Below are 22,651 nucleotides of genomic sequence, written 5' to 3'. Positions count from 1 at the left end.
CATTGAAGGAAACTCTCATTTAGTGATAAATTGATAATGAATTTATTTACATTGTTGTCGAAATTACCAACTATTTAATACTATAGAGAATCTGTAAGCATATTGTTATACAAATTCGAAAAAGTGACTATAGATAGTGGAAATTAAAACGAATGGAAATTATAAAGAAGCTTTGAAACGATAAGAACCAAACTGAATCGAAACCGAATAAGTTACATACGGCTACGCATTATATTATGCAAATAAATGGTGTCATTGACGACACGCATATCGTTATATATGTCTTAATTACATTCTTGGATTGGGACTGGGTAACATCGATCAGTGTCCTAATTAATTCAATTTGCTTTGTAACGACAAAGTTGTGGCTTATGGCGGAAACTTGATGAGATTAATCGAATTATTAATTATGATGACTATGACCGTCTAAACACAGACTATATAAACACTAAAATGCTCTATAATTATTTAATCGAATGACATTTGGACCATTAAAAGCTAAGGTACCTAAACAATAGGTACAATGCATATATCGCATACAATACGTATACAAAAATATTATTTTGGGATGAAATAATTCTTAAACATAGATAAAATGATCTTACACTTACAAACGTGCTTTATTTTTTTACTTAAATTTTGAACACGTTCTTTCAAGTCCCGGGATTATGCCTATCTAGAATTTTAAACATTTATTTACAACAATTAAGTATTTACAATCAGACCACTTCTCTTCAGCTTACTTCAATCACAAGTTGTTACCGTTTCAGTCTTTCCTTCACATTCTCATAACTACCTACTTCAGTCAAATAAGTAGAAATAAATTAACTCATAAAATAGCAGTTCACACTTAGACAACATTCATACACGTAGGTATACTTCGTATGCAAATAAAACTTACATCACTGATATTAATAATACTTACTAGATATACATATGTTATTATGTACAGGCGAATCAGTTTGAGTATTTAAATGCAATAAAATTAAACGTATCGGTTCATAACCGAAAGCTAACCTAAAGTATTATGGCAACTAAAGTAATAATTCAATATCACCGGTAAATTTTTACTGAGAAGCCTGCCTTCCATTAAAATTTACCCTGTTAGTTGAAACATAGTCAAATTATGTTAACTACGATACTTACCATAAAGAACAATAATAATGCACGAAAACGTGCGTAAAATATGAACTACTTATCGAAAAATGCACGTCGATATACCGACAAAACAAGGTATACGTAACAATAGAACGTTAATACTAATTCGAGTGCGAGTCGTCGATCGTCAACAAGGTAGGGGTCGAGCGGCGCCGTGCGGCCGCCTAGTGCTTGAGCAGCAGCGCCGAGTGCTTGAGGCGCAGGTGCGCGCGCAGCGTGTCGATGCGGCTGTAGGTGGCGGGGCAGTAGGGGCAGGGCGAGCGCTGCGCCGTGTGCGAGTGGTAGTGGTGCCAGCGGTTGGACACCTCCTTGCCGCACGACTTGCAGCGCCACAGCGTCAGGCTCTCGGCCGCCGCCACGAACATGCTGTGGTACGAGAACTGCGGCGCGGGCTGCTGCGCGCGCTCTGCAACAGACGCCGCGCTCACGCTAGGGCTAGACTCTGTCGGGACTACACTACAGCGAGTGGGTGCGGGACGTGTGACGCGCACAACTGAAACTACACGGATTGTAACATACCACAATTTAATGTAAAAATTAGTAATAAATACAACAGATAAATGCAGGAGTTTGCAACATGTTAAAATTGCATTACATAACATCAAACAAACAATGTGAAAAAAATTGCATTAACTGCTTGCATAAAACAAAATTATTAAATTAAACTTTAACGGAGGCATCAAACCAAGAAATCAAACAAAATATTCATAAACAACATATCGTTCATAAAATTTCATTTAATAATAATATAACAAGACTAATAATAGTCAGCTGATAGGTACGCGATTTGACACCCCCTCCCTATTAGTATTACACTATTGTGATATACGACACTATAACAAATTTGCTAATGTATATAGAGGAAACAAAATAAAATCTAGACCATTGCTATCCTGAAATAACCAGAGCTTATCCTGCACTCCATTGATTCGAAATGATAAAATCACATCCCTTGCGATACAAATTGTAAAATTTTAATATACAATAAATTGGAATATTCAATAGATTGGCCAAATAAGTGACTAGGTCCACAAGACCTCAATTTTCATAAGACTAAATTTAGTAATTCGTTAACCTTATGTATAAATTCCATATGGCATAAAGTTAGCTTTCATTAAGTCCAATTACGTGGTCACCATACAATAATTAAGTTGCATACTTCCTGAAAGCCGAAAAGAGATCAAAGGTAGATATTTTCTGAGCCAAACGATGTGATACTCCAAAATATTCTGGCCAGACACTATCAAGTATCCTAAGCTAAAATATCTAAAATAATATTCTATGTTACTAATCAATCAATTTGCTATAGCAAATTCAATATTAAAAATTGGTCTCGAGTGATAGTAATATAAAAATGCATTCATGATTAGATGAAGCGTTTGACGCGGCGACGCGCCTTGGAACCCGTACCGGATAGCTATGATCTACGTCAACAAGACTCCACTTGCGCGATAATAAATTATTAAATAGTACATAACTATTACGATTGGCAGAGGTAAACAAGCTAATTATTAATATTACCAGCTATAAAACCTGTACATCACCGTAACCCAAACTGTCACTAGGTAGTAAGAAATTAGGAGTAGTTCACTTATATGTTAATACAAATAGGTAGTTAACTCTCTTCGAAGACATTAATTATATTACTTTTAAAATATCCTTTAGCTTGGTTACGTAATTAAACAACTAGTAATATTGCACTGAGTATGAAATGCTATCAAATAATAAGCGCCCCCAATATATTGAACAGTAGGTATAAAAATCTTTGATATCCTTAAAGTAAATATAAAAATCTTTGTGGAAGTACATTACATATGTTTGGTGATTTTATGTTATAATAATATTATAGAGACGAGGGAGCTTAGTGCCTATTTCAGGTGGGCCCCTATATTCAATAGACAATTGTAAAATCTATCTATGAGTTATGACTATTTTCAAAAATTGCACATGTGAAATTGTTCACAGCTTCTAAATAGCACTAACACCACAACTTAGCTCTCGGAAACGATCAAGGTTCTACGGGGATACCGTTACTTCAAACGGACAGCGAACTTTCTTATATTTGGTAGTCAATCAGATTCGAACGTGGTCTTATTATTATTTTATATTTATTAGTAAAATTGAAGATCTCTTGAAAAAACGAAGGTAAAATCTCGAGTGATACTGTAATCTCTAGGAGTTTAACGATCCCTGGTAATTTACCCTTTGACCAGACTGATGCGACCTCAACTGGATGCTAGATGCCTTACATTATAATGCAAAATAACTAATCATTAAAACCATTAATAATATTATAATAGGAGTCGAATCGTAGCGTGTTAACACTCTTGGTTCTAGCACCATTCCATTTTATCACATTTCAGTTACCGTACCACTCTAAGTGTTTAGCTAAAAATGTAACAATCTTAAATCTTAATTGAAAAATACATACATAAACGCTAGGTTAGTCCCAATCGTAGAATGCCAATATTAGTTACTAAATGCGCAACCTCGAAACGATCCATCCTATCTTATAGTAATTGAAAGAGGTCTTTGACCCCAGCACCCGGCGGGCGGCAGTGCCACACTCCGCCCGCCGCAACTAAACACCTACCAACGAAATATAATTAAAAATGTTAACATTTTATGTCCATACGTCTAACGTCAACTGAATATAAACGAAATCAATGTTACTATGCTGAATAAAAACAAACAACACTAATAAATCATATAGTTATATAAATATAAAAAGTATATTAAATCAGACATAGAATATATCTAAGTATAAAAAAAACAATCTCCGTAAATAGATCAACTAGTCTAGTATAAAAATCTTTTCGTATGTTTGCTTAGGCGCTATCCTTTAATACATCACAAACCTTAAATTTATCCATCTTGCAAAGGCCTCATGGAGTTACAAATGCATCTACAGTGAGATTCAGTCATTATTTATATGTCGTTGACCAACGACAGATCACAATCTCTGACAGTCCTCTGTATCCTCCTTAGATGTCGTTCGCGCACCACCCGTACGATGATAAATAACATAAATACAATTGGCTACAGGAAACTCATAATTTCCTATCTAATGAATAAATATAACAAGAAAGTGTGGACACCCGTCGTGCCACCGAAATAGCCAGCATCACTTCGCGGTCGCACCGCTACTCAATATAATGTATATTTCTTAAATAGCTTAAGATTCCTATCGATATAATATAAAAAATAATATGGTAATAAAATTAACATCATATTATTGCTTTTGCCCGTTCCCGTATAGCGATTGGTATAGAAAAATTTGCTTACCTAGTTATATACGCTTCGAGTCATTAATTCAGTAACATCGACATAATTAGTTATATTCCTGACGTGGAATCTATACAAGGTCACACTGGGGCAAGTTTAACGCACAACCGAGACAATACTAAACGAGTCGCCCGAGCGGGCGGGCGACGAGAAGGCCCGTTAAGTAATAGCACTTCAGCTTAATCCTAAGTAGGAAGCGGTTCCGACGCGAGACGGTCTGTTAAAATTTTGACACATCAACAAGGAGAGTCTGGCCGGCGGCGCTCACAGAGCGTCCATGCCCAGCCAGTACATGGACAATCAGTCGAAGCCCGCGTCCAGGTGGTTGGCGAAGAGCGGCGCGTGCGGCGGCGCGGGCGCGGGCGGCGGCTCGAACTTGCGCGTGTCGGGGTTGTAGGCGGGGTGCTTGAACTTGCAGTGCGTGCGCAGGTTGTCGGAGCGCGTGTACGTGGCGCGGCACAGAGGGCACTCGAAGCGGCCCGGGAAGTGCACGTGGTAGTGGTTGCGGATGTGCGTCACCACCTTGCCGCACAGCTTGCAGCGGTGCAGGTTCAGGCCGCCCGCCACCCGCTCGAACGTCAGCCGCATGTGCCAGCCCTTCGAGCCTGCAACCAGCGAGCGGTCACTGCCACCGTACCCTGACAAATTCCCTGCCATCGTTTGCATGTGGTACTGATTCAAGCCACAGTACCAGACCCGCCAAAACAAACTGCATTACACCCAAATTGTCAAAATATTTATCGGTGTTAAATTTATGCAGTTTATTTTCTGATAGAAATATGGTTCTGTAGCATTGGCTAGTTCGGATTAAGTTTACAATAAAATTTCAAAACAGTACGTGCGGCTGATCTTAGAGATTCTGATATTTAGTACTGACGGGACGTGGACGCTGTGTAACTCTTAACTTCGTAATTTTCATTAGCCCTTAATTTAACAAATAATTTATCTATACCGCACATTAATTCTTAGTTTTGATTTTCTGTGTTCTTAATATTTGTTTTTTATTTTTTCTTTTAAAAAAAATACATCAAATTTATAATAGCCTACTCTGAAACTGATTTTTGATAAGTATTCCAAAGTTTGTATAAAATATACAGAATCCTGGCAAAATCCTACACTTTATGTATTATTTATAAAAAAAAAACTGGAATGATTGGTAGACAGCCAAATAAAACCAAAGGAGATTGTATTTGCCTGAACTGCTCATATTATATTTGCAGTTTTGAAAGGGGTTCCCCCGCAAGAGTTTCAACAGAATATAAAAGATCGGCCGCGCGAACGTACTTATTATTAGATTTATTTTGCAAATAAGTATTATTTTTATTTAGCACTATCGAAAGCTTTATAATGGTTATTATGGCTGTACTAATACTGCTTTTCCTAGCACTATATCTTAAAAGCGTTAAAAAGTATAAGTTAAAAGTTGAAGTTATAAAATGAAAAAGAAATAATTTATTTAATAAACTAAAGAAAATATGATAGATTCATGCATAAATGAATCAATGATATTGAAGAAATGGTGTGTGTTTAGTCTGTTAATTTAGAATGACGTTTTGTTATTGACTGTCACCAAGACTAGGCGATTGTAGAGTGAGATAGGTTTGCCATATAGATATATAGAGAAAGCATGGAAGAGGATGAAAATGAAAAAAAAAGTGGTATAAATAAAGGAATATATTTGCAACAAACACACAGTAACGAAAGTCTTACAAACAAATTTATTGTAAATGAACTCATTACGAAATTAAAAAAAAGAATAAATAAAAATTAAAAGTGTTCCTACATTACAAATGCAAAATCAGTTCTTGACACAATATGTCGTTGTATTAATACATCTACGAGGAACAAATAAGAGATCATTATGTCAGTACAAAATTACAACACTATGATGTTCTTAAGAAAGCTGTGAAACTTTTTTTATGACAAATAAGCTCAGATTTTAGTTAAATTCAAAATTTCAGGACTTTATCACGTCATTTTACATTCCAATAAATTAAATTTAGGTTATGTCAAAAAGCTAAACCTACAAACTACCTAAGCACTTAACCCCTCTGAAGCAAGCGTCCCTTTCAAGGAACAGAAAGGAACGCTCTTCAAAAGGACACATAATCCCTTTAAAGAATAGAACGAAACGCTCCTCAAAACGAACATCCTCCACAAAAGGGTGCCAGTACTTCGACCAAACAAATCGACCGCTGGTAAGAGCAGATGGAGAAACTCTTCCTGTATTGGTCGCCTATTTATTTATTAGAATTGTTGTATATTGTTTTATTTATCATGATTTATGCTTTGAGTTAATAAAATTAAGGAATGTAATTTAAAATACCTAAAAAACCTACATATAAATCTAAAACATCACATGGAAAAAATACTGCCGTTTCAAAATTTTACAGGAAGCATGCACTGCTACTTAAAATAATTATTTGGTAGACATCCAATAATTAACATGAAATTATTTTGATAGCAGTTAAATAAAACCATGATTTGAAGTTATGTGTTGTAATTCTATTTGTATACCGCATTTCATTAAGAACACATAATCGTTTACATTGTTAAAATGTAAGCACTTTATACAAATATCAATATTGACAAAATATAAGGCAACAGCGAAAAAGCGAAAATCTAAATCACTTATTCAAACATCTTTGGACATTTTAGGTGTTTTCGTCACTTAAACTAAAGATCTATTTTACAGATTTTCGCCTTTACAATTCGTAATAATATGAGTATTTAATAGTATTAAAATGTAAATTAGAAAAAGTAAATAAGTCACACCACACCTTAATAACTAGTTACAAATTGGTAATTGTTAGGAATAACAGTTAAGCGCACTTGTGTTAGGTATCGTGTAAAGATGTTAGTAATTTAAATGATTAAACTAAGCGTATTTTTGGTGCACCTTCGGTTATCTGATACCATTATGGTTTGAAATAATTGAAACCTACTAACAAAAGATCCTAAATAGCCAATCAACATTTTGTTTGAATATTACTAAAATTGCTAGACTTTAAAACGGAGCAATGTTTCATTCTCAAATGTCTTTTGAGATTGTCGGCGCGTGTCAAAATGATTGGACACAGAGGGCACTTGTGCTGCTCTGGGTTGTGGGACTTCATGTGTTTCTTAAGATTGTTCACATGTTTGCCACAAATGTTACACGACTCTGGCGCACTGTGCGGTCTTTGGTTCAAACCTGTTTTAAAGGACTTTATTATTCTGTCTACATCAATTAATTTGTGCATGAGGGAGGCCACTGGTTTTACATTTTCATCATCGCCATTATATTCACCTGTAATATACGCAATTGTTCATTTCTGATACACAATTGACATGCATTTGTATTCACTCCATCTAGCACGGGAGGCACGCATCCTTCACAAACTGATTTCCCATTATTCCGACGACCGACACACCATGCAAGTTTTTTATTGGAATTATAATATTGTTTTATATAATTAAAGACACATGAATAATTAATTAACTCTAAGACCCTATTATTCATGACAACATTATTCGAATATATTACATAATGCACGACCTATGACCCTCGGGGGGCGCCAAATCACTGTTAGAATGAACCTGAGACACCGATTTCTTCAAAACAAAAATGTAATAAAAGAAATTTTCTACAAAAGCATAGCAAGAAAAGCACTTGTGAAAAAAATATCGCGTTTCAGTGGAAATAAGCGAATTAAGTCATGCTTTTATTTGGATTCTACACATGCGTCAAACGTCTACCAATTTTATATGTACATTATCCCATATTTTGATAATTCAGTTAGTGATTGTTAGTCATCATAGAAAATGCAAAATAAATTATACAAAGGAGATAAGAAATTTTCGTATGAATATTTTTGTATTAAAATAATTCGATTTAAATAATAGTATTTACAAAAATTGTCTCTCTCCTTTTAGAAATAAATGTAAAACACCAACAAACGAATTTATATAAAGTCTGTGCCATTGTAATTTAAATTTTAATTGATGTTTCCATAACTTATTACCGAGTGAGAATAATTTGCAAGAAACAGTATGATAAAATGGTGATCTTGCTTCTTAGAATTAGGTAAAATTGTCAGATATTCAAATGATCTGAATGAGAAGGAAATGCCTTCTTTTTTCTTTTCAATACTACATTATAAAAACAAAAACCATGGCAAAAACTCTAGTTCATAAAAGACGACCGTAAAATTAAGTCTCAAATATTATAGTCAAAAATATATGGATGTTTAACTCTAGTCTTAAACAGATTTATTTTTTACAATCGTCAGAAATACATTGTTCACTGACTTACCATCTATTGTGTCATTGGGGTCTGGGGGAGGTTGTAGCATTGGCTCGTTTTCATTGCATTCGTTGCCGAGTGGGTGCTGGGTCAACATCGATGCCATCTCCATACCCTGAAAGTTAGTTTGTAAACTTTTAAATTTGTGTATTTTATTCATCAGACATAATTTTTCTGATCTATTGATACCATGGTGTTAGATAAGGCAGAGTGGTTTATGGTTTAAAAATATGTCCAAACCATCAAAATTTTTCTTAACTCGCGCGTTCTAAAACGACCCGTCTGGCGCGTTCTGCATTTTCCCTTCTGGCTATGTCACACACACATCTGTGTTAGAAAGCTCACCTAGTGCGGATTGCGCGTGGGATGCATTTGTTTTATTTGGTTAATTTTTTTACGAATAACAAACCTACTCGCCTAAAACGATGAGAATACTTCAATCATAGGTTTGGGAAACGGATTCCCTAAAAACATTTTTGCTTGTGTGTTTTTATTTGGACACCTTAAAGTGACGTTACCTTTTCGATAGACGCCTTAATTTTTTTATGACGGTCAAATGGTAATATTTCGTGATTCCAATATAGAAAGAGGCTCACTAAACAAAATACTTTATTAAGTCATGTAAATCAGTGGTTTATTAATATGTATTTTACATTAAAAATTCTATGGTATTTTATAAGTTTATATAATTTTTAATGTCAGTATACAATATGGCACCTGTCGCTTAAATCTGAGGTCTGATGTTTCTTATTATAGAATATCACAGAAACAATATAATAATAGGTCAAAATGCTTGAAACACATTTCAAAAATAAATTTCGCAATATACCATTAAATCTGTTTCTTAATTTCTAATATCATATATTATAAAGTTACAGTATGAGGAAGTAGGACTTATAACAGATAAGAATAAAAATAAATATAAAAGGAGGTAGAAGTAGAAAAACAGTGAAAAATAAGTGAAGAATATAAAAAATAACCCTAGAGGAAGCGTGTATACCATGGAATGCTGTTTTCAAAATTTACAAACAAACAATTTTTCCGGCAGAAAATTTTGTGAGGAAATGCTAATCACTTATTTTTGAAGCTTGATTGTTATAAAATTATCATTAATTAAAAAAAGCAATATATTGACTTTAACCATGACTATTATTATTGACTTCAGCTGGTGACCATGGGATTAAATGGTGTATTCAAGTCATGTGACTTCATATAATAAACTTAAGTTTAATGCATAAATGCACGAGATAGAAATACTGAATTTGATTTTTAATTTTGATAAAATTTTTGCTTTAATCCATAGTATTATAATAAATTAAAATTGAAACTCTATATAATAGTATATAGAGTTTCAATTTTAATTTATTTGTAAAATAAGAATAATACTATAAACTTTGTATTAGTTTTCAGCAACATAAAATTTTTTCATCCAAAAACCTAAACATTATTTTACAAGACAGTTTATTTACATGCCAGTTTTACTAGCTACTAATTAAAATACATATTATGTAACACATATCACTGCTTTCTTCTCAGGATGATGATTATCACTTTACTTAAATAAGGAAGCCGGTAAGTACATAAATTAACTAAGTAGGATTTGTCATATTATCACTATCACAACCCAGTCACTTTGTCTGGTCTCACTTCTGAGCACTGTGATTGTTCACGATCGTGGGAAAACTTGTGGGCCTTGCACTTGTCGTGATGATTGACAATTTCGAGTCTAAAATTAGCATTTCCCTCTATGAAGGATGTTCTGTTGGAAGTTAGCTCGTGCGACCACTTCCTGCAGTAGGTGCAGTACATGATGTTTAGATCTTTATCGTACTGGAGCCACGGATAAAGACTGAGCCAGTTGGTGCGGAATCGTCCAGACCTTCTGGTACTAGCGGGGTTCTGTTTGGCGGGCGATGGTTGGTTGGCGCTGTGTAGTAGCGGGGATGCCAGGATCGAAGCGAGAATGCCACTGCTCGGTCTTTCCGGCCTCAGATCCAAAGGAGGGGATACCGACCTCTCTACGGTCCTTTTCAAGCCCATTACAGGATCAGAGGTCTGCCAACAGATAAGGAAAGGATCTGCTTAACTTCAAAATTCTGATTTTATATTTATTCCAAATTCCAAATAGAACATAAAGTTGAGGCAGATCCATTCCTTTCTGTTTTAACACCGGCCGTATAAAACACGGCAATGTGAAAAATAAAGCGAAAGCAAGAAAAATTAAGTAACAGAAGAAAAAGATCGTCCTTATAACTTAAGTTACGAGACACAATCTTAAAAAAACCTATTGATTAATATAAATACAATACAAAAATTAAAATACAAGCATGTTTAAATTCAGAATAACTAAATGATTGCATTTGCAAAATTTTAGAGCTAATATGAAAAAGGAAAGAGGCGTGATTTTATGTATGTATGTATGAAAGAGGAGGCACTAGATTTATGTCGGTACACAATATACAGACAATTCGCAATAAGATACACTCAATAACTTAATATTGCGCGATTAATCAAAACGCAAAGTGAAATGATGAAGACACATGAAAAATCTTAGGATAATAAACGGACAAACCACACATCCTTCTGGAGAGTTAATTTGGACAATTAACCAAACTTAAGATTTGACACTGTTGCACCCATAGAGTTCGAAATTGTGACGTTGAAACAAATGTTATAGAAACATAACGTTTTCATATTGCACCACAATTCTGTGACATGACTACTTTAAAACTGCGTGCGATGCAATACTAAACATAATTCGTGTTCAAGTACAATAATATGGCATTTCTAGCCATATTCCGAATCTACTTTTGAGTCAGACATGCTGTAAACCACAAGAAAGAACCAATTCGCGTTTAGCTATGAAATATAACTGACCGTAAGATGCGTCTGCTCGAAGTGGGTAGGCGGGTGTTGTATCGGCGCGTGCGGCGGCGGCGGCCCGTGGTAGGGCTCCGGCTCCTGCTTGACGAGCGGCGTGTGCGGCGAGCGCGGGGGGACGCGCGCCGCCGCGTGCGCGGGAGGGGGAGTGGACGGCTCCGAACCGGAGCCCGTTGAACCGCTTTTCACGGATTTTAGGTGCGTCTGTGAATTGCAATACAATAACATATTTGAATATACTTCATAATGTACTAGAGTTAAGGCCTAGACGACCCTGATCAAACCGGGGATGTATATACTGGCGATTTGTCGGATCTGAAACTCGTCATTTAAATTAAATTTCTTTCACATCTACAGCTAAATGTGTATTTGACAGTCACATTGAGCCTGTTTGAATGGCATGTTCACACTTAACCTAGTACACAAAAATTGTTTTTCATCCGTGTCCTAAGCGAATGTCAGTAAAAACATCAAAAATCAATCCGATATTATATTACGAAAACGCTTAAATTTTAAGGCATTTTGAAGGTATGTTAGTAGTTCCATTGGATATTTTTGTTTACAAATTGTGTGCAATATACTAAAGGTATAAGTAAGTATTAGTTAATAGCGCGAATTATACGTAGCTAATACTCCATAATAGTGTCCACTCTGCGTCGTTTCTCAAGCGGCGCGTGCGATGAGAGGGGCGGTACGGATACGGCATAATTGGCATGGAATACCTCATAATGCCTATAGGAGTGTTCCACTTCTTCCCTGGGCACTGCAGAGTTCTTTCTGCGTCGTTTCTCTAATGGCGCATGCGGATGAGCCGGCGGTACGGGCGCGGCGGGCAGCGGCGTGAGGGCGGGCGCGCAGTGCGCCGCGGGAGGAGTCGCGAATTCCCCGCGAGATGATAGGTTCTCCGCGCTCACTGATGGCGTTGAGCGGTCTTCTGTCTAAAATTTAGAAAATGCAACACTGTTATGTTTACTGAAAATTTTATACGGGTTAAGATTCCCCTGCAAATGTTGCGGAGGTTTAACCAAGGCCTAAAGTGGCTCCCACTTTGTGTAAAAATGTAATTTACTGATACAGGCGCATCCCGGAATGCTGTCCAGAGAGGTGAGGATGTAACCGAACTATTCCACTGACCCCAGGAGGAAGATAATGATTGGAGAAGATAACACTTAATTTGACTAAATATATTGTATAACTAGAAACGTTATGTAAAAAAAGATTAGGGACGATTAAAGAAGAGTACTAATAAAATCATACTATTTTTTTGTCTGTCTTCTGGTACGTAATAACTTCGAAACTACACAACGGATTTGGAAAATTTACTTCAAGTACTGTTTCAAAACTTTTTAGTAGAGTTGAATGCGAATTACATAAACGTATTTTATTTAGAACTAAAACAACTGAAAAGAAATAAATAACACAACGTGTAATTACCTACTTATGGCTCTGCTTAAAAAAGAAAACGTTTTTGGTCCTTCTGCCTGTTTTATGTAAGTATAGCGTCGAGTGGCAGAAGAGTGGACTGCCACGCACATACTTGCCCGGGAATAGAATACTATAGAATTAACTATAAGTCTATTACAGGTCTAGATAATTGTAGTTTCCACAATTCAAAAAAACATTAGCCAAATTTAATCTATAAGACAATATAAGTATATTCAAAAGTTAAGTAACTACAATGCAAGACCTAAATAGTTACTTCCTTAGTAACTTTGCCATAAAAATATGTACAATAAATATGCATGGTTCACTCAGTTACAGATGCCAAACTTCAAGGTCTTTGGTTATAATATTAAAAATTTTGAATTTCTTCTTTTCATAAAATTGATGATGACAGACGATTATTCGTTGATCGTTATATTTCTGAATATTTTAATTATTGTTATGAATTGGGCGTGATATCTAATCTTTAATATTACACATTAAGATAATGACACGCACGACGCATTTGTTTCATTAACTTAATTGGCTTGTACCTTTTAGCAATATAAACTTATATTATTGCCCTTGTAAGGTCATTTACTCATTTCAGTCTGAAACTGAGAGAAAAAGATGTGCCAGCTGAATTATTATTATTTCTCCTCGATACCGGGTCTTAAATTCAAGAACGTCAAGGAGGTAAGGTAGGGTCTTCTTTTGCAAATACGAAGACTGAATGGTTACCTTCTCAATAATAAACTCATCCATTTTGTTGGTGCCACTGAGTGAAATTATACAAGCTACGAATTTGTCTAATTAGCCTAATGTTAATGATGAAAATATTTTTTATGTATATGTACAATTTTAACAATAATACGGATAGGTATTATTAATATGTTAACATTAGACATTTATCTACATACGTTTTTAAATGTTATTACAAAAAACTTGTGCCGTGTGGTTCTCGGCACCAATACAAAAAAGAATAGGACCACTCCATCTCTTTCCCATGGATGTCGTAAAAGGCGACTAAGGGATAGGCTTACAAACTTTGGATTCTTTTTTAGGCGATGGGCTAGCAACCTGTCACTATTTGAATCTCAATTATATCATTAAGCCAAATAGCTGCACGTGGCCATTCAGTCTTTTTAAGACTGTTGGCTCTGTCTACCTCGCAAGGGATATAGACGTGACCATATGTATGTACAAAAAACTTGTGCATTAAATATTTACCTTAGGATTCAATGTATTGTTTTCTGTCAAACCTCTAACTTGTAGACTTTCAGCAGTTTTTAGGAACATAGGTAGCATATTTTGGCCAACATTTACTTCACCCTGTAATAAAAAAATATATAATTATTAATTAATGGGCACACAATAAAAAAACAGTATATCTTTTGCATTTTTTTAAACTATATTAATTTACCTTATACATGAAGTCCAATAGTGATTTCATCTCTGAGTACCGAACATCTTTCAGGAATATTATTGGATGTGGGTGCGAGTTTTGCAGGAATATACTTTCAAAATATGGTGAGCAGGCCGACAATATTGTCTGGTGTGCCTAAAAATAAAAAAAATAAGATTGATTAATATAGATTTTCGATATATATTTCGATATACCTAGTGATAAAATGATGTAGGGATCATGGCAAGTGAAAAGTTGTCGGTCAATACGTACCCCTCCCGGAAAGAGGCGTGATATGTATATAGTGCTACTTTACATGCCATGAAAAATTTTTTCAAGTATTTACGGTCGACTGCTTGCCTGATTTCTTGGGATTTGTGATGCACTTGTAGCTATTGCTTTTAATAAAACTAAAGCCTCATTTGCAATTGTTTTGTGAAGTTCTTGAAGTCGATTATTAATAGATCATTCATTTAGTTAGTCACGTTGTCTTTTTTACTTAGAAGATAATAGGTACCTAACCTCTTCACACTGTAAACCACATTATATTTGTGAAGGTCTTTGCAATGATGTTAGAAATAGTGCATAACTACCATTTAGGCAGGCTTATTGTTATTAAAATTAGACTCTAGGCAGCGCCTATTTGCAAATGAGATTTGCCAATTATGCATTTAAGAGAATGATACTTTACCCAACACTCTATGTGGGCGCGATATAAAATATGATGAAGACATAAAATCAATAATAACGTTATAACTGTACACAACTGTTCTCCTTAGGTCTCGTAAAATTTCGTCTGTAGGTTGAATTGCTAGATAGGTATCTTATTCCAGATTATTTATTGCTTAACGATTTACATATGCAGTAACTTTCAAGCAAATTAAACAGCTTTCCAATCAACTTTTTTTGTTTGAAAATAATTTACGATTTAGAATAACATTTGTAGGGTAGGTGCAGCGGCCTGTGGCGCCAGCGCATGCTATAAAATATATAAACGTCTGCGCTGAAGCATTCCGCCTGCGAAGGATTCCCGTTACCGAGTATTGGAGAGGCTAAATGACGGTACTATAATGCAATCGCCGTGCACAAACCAGATCAGAAAGTATAATGTTCAATCATTTAAAACAAAACAGCAAATCAGTGATTACCTATGTACTATCACGGTCATAGCCGGTCTTACTTCTATAAGTAATAGTTCTCATATGTGAACATACAAAAAAGTACCTATATAATACCTTAAGCTTTCGTGGAGTTTCGCTTCCAGAAAAATATAAATGGTTTGTCTGTTACTGTGCTACATATTATCAAAATAGGTTCAATAGCTTTTGCGGTTTTTCTTTACAAACAAAAATACAAATTGTTTTTCTTTATGATATTAATAAGGTATGACAGGTTTGCAGAAATCTTGTAGGATTTACAAAGTTTACATAAGATCCGTAAAGTAGTGTCTAACCCTCGACAAAAACATATTTTTGGAAAGAAACAATACAAACTGGTCAAAAGAGACATAAAACCGCCTTGCCGTGTATGCTGTCTATACTACTTCTAGTCAGAGAGAACACGGAACTAGTCCCTAAAACCTGCCAAACAAGTGACATTCAAATTTAGAAAGTAAAAAAATATGCAACTCTTATGAAGACTCCTTTCAACCTACATACAAAACAGATTGCATTTTATTTGCATAAAAACTTTAACTTTCATAATTGTTGAATTTAAATGGCTTAAAGGAAGTGGCTAGCGGACAGTGTTATTGACCTTATTAAAACTGTATTTTTGCGCGGTATAAAAGGAAAGGGCGAGATACTTATTTATTATGTTCTTAAGTGTTCAAGTACATACACCTATCAAACTTTTCGGATTTCTTATAAAATCCAAAGTTCCAAAGTGCCGTATGGTTCCCGGCACCAATAGAAAAAAAATGGATGTCGTAAAAGGCGACTAATGGACTGGCTTATAAACTTGGGATTCTTTTTTTAGGCGATGGGCTAGCAACCTGTAACTATTTGAATCTCAATTCTATCATTAAGCCAAACAGCTGAACGTGGCATTTTAGTCTTTTCATGACTGTTGGCTCAGTCTACACCGCAAGGGATATAGACGTGATGATATGTATGCATCCAAAGTTCCAAATCACTGTTCCTGCTTGTGACTATCAAAATGCATTAAAATAGGACTTATCCATGAGTTTTATTTGTTGATGTTGATGAGGATTATTTGTTGTGGAAATATAAATTAGCTTTTACTCGCAGCTCCGCCCGCGCGAAAAATAGCGGTACTTACAGGAGCGAATTTAGCGCCGGCTTCAAAAACATACAGGTATTTTGCAAATTTCACGGGAACTATAGTTTTAATGGGATAAAAACTAACTATCCTATGTCAATCTCCAGACACTTAATTATATATACGCCAAATTTCAAGAAGACTGGTTCAGTAGATAACGCGCCAAGAGACAACAAACAAACTTACTTTCGTATTTATAATATTACTTGGGATATTACACATTTCTCTATTAGTATTTTTATGGATAAACAAGCTATCTGCTTAATTTCGTATTTTTTAATTACTACAATGGTTAGAAGACATCCCTCCCTAGTTTTATACCTAGCATTCATTGAAGATATTGGTGTAGATTAGGGATTATAATTTTAAATGTAAAAACAAAAAGAGAATATTAATATTCTAGGATATACAATTATACATGTTAAAACTAACCTTGTGAAATTAGCAAATATTTAAAATACTATAGGCCCTACCTTGACTTAATGGGATGCAAAGTAACATTCTTATGAGCGCTTTATATTGATACATCTGTGTCGAATTGTCGATATAGTCTCAAATAAAAATAATTTGTAGATTTAAAATAACTCTGTGTGGTTCCTGGTATAAATAGAAAAAAAAAAATATGACCACCACTTCTCTTTCCCATGGACGTCGAAAAAACTGAATAAGGGATAGTATTATAAACTTGGGATTCTTCTTTTTAGCGATGGGCAAGCAACTTTTTACTACTAATTGAATCTCAATTCTTTCACTAAGCCAAACAGCTAATATCAGCATTTAAGTAAGTCATTCAGTCTTTTTAAGACTGTTGGCTCTGTCTATTCCGCAAGTGACCGTATTTATGTATATATTAAAAGAAATTTAATTAACTACTTCTTATGCCTACAAAAAGACTCCAGTATCTTTTCCCAATAATACATAAATTAAATAATGCAATACGTCAGTATTTTTTTAGAAAAATAGGTATGTATTGCCTGATCATTAGATAATGACTTTCAGAAAAATCTAGTTTTATAGCAATACTATGTTTGTATACAATATTAACTCTAATCTACGTCAACTGTATAACTCTGGATTCTTCTCAACAAACTTAATATAAAAATTTTCACAAAATATTATTTACTAACTTTTGCGCGGGGCTTACCTACCGTTGGGAATTTCAGAAAAAAAAATAACCTATGTAAGTACCTGAAGGTTTATTCTTTATCTGTGCCAAATTTCGTGGAAATCAATTCAATAGTTTTTGAGTTTATTTGTTACAAACAAATAAATTATTTCTCTTTATGGTTAGTGTGGATTAATCCTACTTATATTATAAATGCGAAAGTTTGTTAGGATATGAGGATACATACAAAGTTGGTTTGAAAGTTTTCTCTGGTACATAAATTTCTCTCCCCATTCCTCTAAGGGTCAGCTTTTATATATTGAGATTATCGCGGAATGAACTCACGGGCAACAGGTAGTTATTTTATATATTTTTCTACCATATTAACAAGATCAGGTAGGTAGGTTTGATGTTATTTGCCCATAACAATGTTATAAAAACTTAGAATGGGCATTACTTCCATGGCTGTACTTCCATACTACATACACATACATTTAAATAATGAAAAGACAAGATTTTACTCTGATCCCCTGCCGTCCATGAATAAGGGAACAGATTGGTATAGCAAATATTTCAAAGTGGATCAGATCAGACAAAAGTAATAATAACAATGAAGATGAAAACTAACATTTTGGAGATCAGAGGAATTACTCGTTCTTTAAACCTGTGAAGTATGGAATGTGGTACAACTGCTTATGCAATTTTTATTTTTATCTCAACTGAATTTTACGTTGATTAAGGTAAAATTAAATTAAGGGACTGACGAACTCAGAAATTTTAGAGTGGATCAGCCCAGACAAAAGGAATAATTATTATTATGAGTGGGTATGTGTGGTACCTAGATATGGGAACAACTTTATATTTAACTCAAGAGCCATTTGAAAAATAGATAAAATCCTTATACACCCTGAAAAACTCTAAATACCTAGATTGCTGCTGGACATTTGCCCTTTGTCATTTTGCAGAACCTCACATTTATTTTCATTCATCCTATTAAAAATTAACATACTCAGCTATAAATATTTTTAAACAAGCAACAAGAATAAGAAGATATTATAAAAAATAAAATTAAACAATCTCAATTTAGTGATGTTACCTAATAAGGCCATGAAACTCAAACATAACTCTAAAATGATTTTTTGTATGAAAGTCTTTTACCAATGACATCTTGTTATCATACATTTCTTGCAAAATCATATTGTATTATTACTGTTATGAATGAGAGCATTTGAATGACATAATCTTTTGTAGCATTTCATTACAATTACTCAAGTTTGTTTACTATTGAATGCACTTTGTAGTATAATAACAATAAATTGCAGATTATGACACAGTGGGCAAATATGTATCTAAAGGTAAAATTTAAAAATAGCAAAATTATAGGATTGAAGGTTCTTTTGACAAAAGTTCTTCAGTAAAAATAGCAGTACTTGTATAAATGATAATATTAAACAAAACATACCTTGACGGTCTCACCATCACAGGCCAGAGTGACATCACAGAGGGCCTCTCTCTGCAGCAGGCTTGCAAGTACATCAGTCAGGTTGTTCGGGTGGTTGTTCCAGCGCAAGCAGAATTGCTGGTCCATTGTAGGTGCTAATGTCAGTGACCGTGCTGCAAATAGCATCATTTATTACATACATAACCTAAGAAAAAGCAAAAAATAAGAACATTTTGAATTTTATTTTGTTGAATTATTTATCTGATGAAGGATGAGTTCAGAAAACAAACTAAGAGTTGCATCACCAGTATTTTAACAGCCGGTAATTAGAGTTGAGCGTCGGTTATCAAATTTACATTAAGATACCGATTGCAAAAAAATTGGCGGCCATAGGGCCTAGATAGGAGAGCGGAGAGTTAAGTGACATCAGCGGCTCGAATTAATGGGGGCCGCGGGCATTGAGCTTACTGTACTCCACATTGACAGTTAGCCCGCCGACACATATCTACTTGTTGCATGTTCCAAACAAGACCCATACATTATGTAATTTAAATCCAGAAGACGAATCGCGGGGCCACCGACCCTACGGGACGCGGAAACCTCTAGCCGCCTCTATAAACGAGTTTAAAAAAGTAGTACCGCTCGCCAAAAAAATCGCAACATGCTGACACCGTTATAATCGCCAAGCTGGATGTCCCAGTTGCTATGTCCACACGCGTAACACCAGGAATTTGAGGATGCACCACTATTTGTTGTTATCACAGATCACGCTGGGTGTTTCCAAATTTGCAATTTTAGATGAACAGGGCATCTAAACGCGTAGTTGTGTCAACTTTGGCTATTCGTAGCGCCATTTGCCGATCCCGTATCACAGAAACCATGAATTTTATTAACAATCAACACTAATAAATTGTCCAAACACACAAATACATCACTTACACAAATCAAAATTGACTGAGTGAAACACAACAACCAAAATTTCCTAACTCACCATTTGCAAAAATTTTGCCATCACAAACGCCACCCGACCCCTACCTTGCACTGTCTTTTTGACCACACACACATCTCGATTTCCGTGTTCACTCACGGCCTTCGGAATATCTTTCACATCATAATTCGGGCAGTATTCGCAACGCGAACTTCACACGTTTCTATAGACGGCGGTAAATTTAAAATTTTAAAGTGACGAAGTAAATTTCAAAATAATACGATAAATTATTTAATAATTAACGTTTAATATAGTTATTCTACATAAACAAAAGCCTATTCTCAAAGTTATTTTGACATTTCATCCTTAAAAACGTTAAAATATAGTTATCAATACGCGGGTTGTAGATAACAATTTGAGGTTATTTTGCGGAAATAAACATTTCCGTCATTGTAGTTTTCTTAAAATATATTAATATGAGTTAAAATACGTACATATCTGACATAAATAAATTTACTTTAATTTATTGTATATTTCAAAATAAGTGACTTCCTCTAAAACATTGGCCTTGAAAATGAACTGTTATCATTTTTGCATATTGCACTCACTCACACAATCATAACAAATACGTGTCGCCATCTGTTAGTTTATCAAGAACTAAAATAGATGAACTTTTTTGTCACAGTAACCCTTTGTAGATGGCGCCACAATAACGAAAAAAGTATCTAAGGCAAAGTAGATTTATTTAGGCTAACTAGTACACATTAGTCTAAGGACGATGACCCTGGGTTGCTGTTATTTTTGATGTTGATGTAGGTATGTCCGATGCTTATAGCGGAACAATCTCACATATCAGTATTATTATCGAGAGTTTTTAGTTTATATGATACGCAATAACGAAGACTAGCTGTGAAAGACTGGCGTGTGTGTCGGGTCATTCATAACTTTCCTTGGTTCCATTTGTCAGCGATATCAGCCCAATTTTCTTTTTTTATCTTCTAAAGTAACACATATAAAATAGATAATTTGCCTTATTTTAGCGTTGTTAGGTCTAATAGATATGTTTTCAATTTGGCCCTATCATAATCTGAGGCATATACATTTTTCTAAGGACCAAGTTAAACCCACCTGAGAAAACCGGACTTAAATCTAAGCAAAGAATTTCGCGTGATATTGTAGGTATAAAAACTTATGTTCTACTTACAGATAGACAGAAATTCTAAAAATCTCAATTTCTTATGGCTTTTGTTTATTTATTAATTTACTAATAAATGTACCCAGACGACATCATTGTTGGACATTTCTAGATTCTCCATATAATTTTTTATTAATATCTTAAAGGATTTGGACATAAAAGCTAAATTATTTTGCTTATTGCACAAAAACTTATGATTACAGGAGTTTGAAAAGGTCAAATTGCACACGCAAAAAATTTGATTCGGGGAAATTAACCATATGTTAATGTAGGTACCTTACAAAGTTAAGAAGATAGGTAGCTAGTTTTAAAATGTAGTAAAGTAATCTAATTTATTCCATCTATAGGCATTCCAGAAAAATATCTTGAAATGCTACCTATAGGTAGTTTATTTTATTAGGCACGTTGTGTAGACAATTGGCTAGCTCAATTCCAGAGCCTAGTGCGATTGGCCTAATAAAGACAAAGAACAGGGCGGTGAACTCAACAATATATCTACAATTTTGGCCTTGATTCATCATCAAATATTGAGAACATTAGGTGCATTGACATAGTTGTTCGTATACGTCTAAAGTAGCGAGAGATAGTAACTGACGCGCCGCAATCCGACCGTTGACTACAGACAAGTCCAACTACTTACCATCTATGATTTAGAAAAAGCAAAGTTAGTACTTCTACCTATGGGCTTACACACACAAGACAATGAAATCATAGAAGTAGAATATCTACATCAATCTATGCAGATCTGATTCATTAATCAAAGTCCCTTGAGCACAAATGCTGAATCATCTAGACAGACTGATAGAACCTTAACCTAGTCAATTCCAAGTCAAATAGGAACATATTAAATTACAAACGAGAAACTGGATGTTACGTAGGGTGTTTGTAATTTGCACCGACATTCAAGAGGTACCCTTGCCTCATCTCATTGAAGATTGACTAAGATATCTGCATATGAAGCGTCTCGTATCTGGATATAAGAGCTGGTAGTGTTCGTCTTGGACACATTTCATGACAAACAGACTGATATGTATTGAACATAGATGAACTGTTGTCGACTCAAGTCGACTGTTTAATTATTCAAATTACATAATTCGGTAAAGATCAGTTTGGAAATATGTAAGTACCAAAAATATTGATCCAGACTAATTCTTCGAACTTACAATTAAATGTCATATTTCTATTAATATTACTAGTTTAAAGAAAAACAATTACTCGAAGGTAATAAGAGGTAATTTAAATATGTGTTTAATATCTTTTCGCGACA

At 34.7% G+C, this 22,651-nt stretch overlaps 1 protein-coding gene across 8 annotated transcripts; it reads right to left on the bottom strand.

The window, feature by feature from the left end:
• Nucleotides 1–82: 82 nt before the first annotated feature.
• LOC106137685 (sex determination protein fruitless) lies at nucleotides 83–20,766 on the bottom strand. 8 transcript variants are annotated; one of them, XM_013338573.2, is made up of 8 exons: nucleotides 20,253–20,401; nucleotides 19,283–19,434; nucleotides 14,454–14,591; nucleotides 14,261–14,362; nucleotides 12,331–12,546; nucleotides 11,606–11,812; nucleotides 8,738–8,843; nucleotides 83–1,564 (listed from the first exon to the last, which is right to left on the bottom strand). In XM_013338573.2, the coding sequence occupies exons 2-8, from the start codon at nucleotides 19,406–19,408 to the stop codon at nucleotides 1,323–1,325; spliced, it is 1,137 nt and encodes a 378-aa protein (XP_013194027.1). In that variant the 5' UTR covers nucleotides 19,409–19,434; nucleotides 20,253–20,401; the 3' UTR covers nucleotides 83–1,322. The 8 variants fall into 8 exon arrangements, with proteins under 8 accessions (XP_013194027.1, XP_013194023.1, XP_013194022.1 ...); XM_013338569.2 differs by lacking the exons at nucleotides 83–1,564; nucleotides 20,253–20,401 and adding exons at nucleotides 1,577–5,081; nucleotides 20,684–20,766; XM_013338568.2 differs by lacking the exons at nucleotides 83–1,564; nucleotides 20,253–20,401 and adding exons at nucleotides 1,577–5,081; nucleotides 19,901–20,234.
• Between the last annotated feature and the right edge of the window lie 1,885 nt (nucleotides 20,767–22,651).

Source organism: Amyelois transitella, chromosome 10, assembly GCF_032362555.1.
Source record: "Amyelois transitella isolate CPQ chromosome 10, ilAmyTran1.1, whole genome shotgun sequence".
In the NCBI taxonomy this organism is placed as follows: domain Eukaryota; kingdom Metazoa; phylum Arthropoda; class Insecta; order Lepidoptera; family Pyralidae; genus Amyelois; species Amyelois transitella.
Note: the sequence above shows the minus strand (reverse complement) of the source record. Positions and strands in the feature narration are given on the sequence as shown.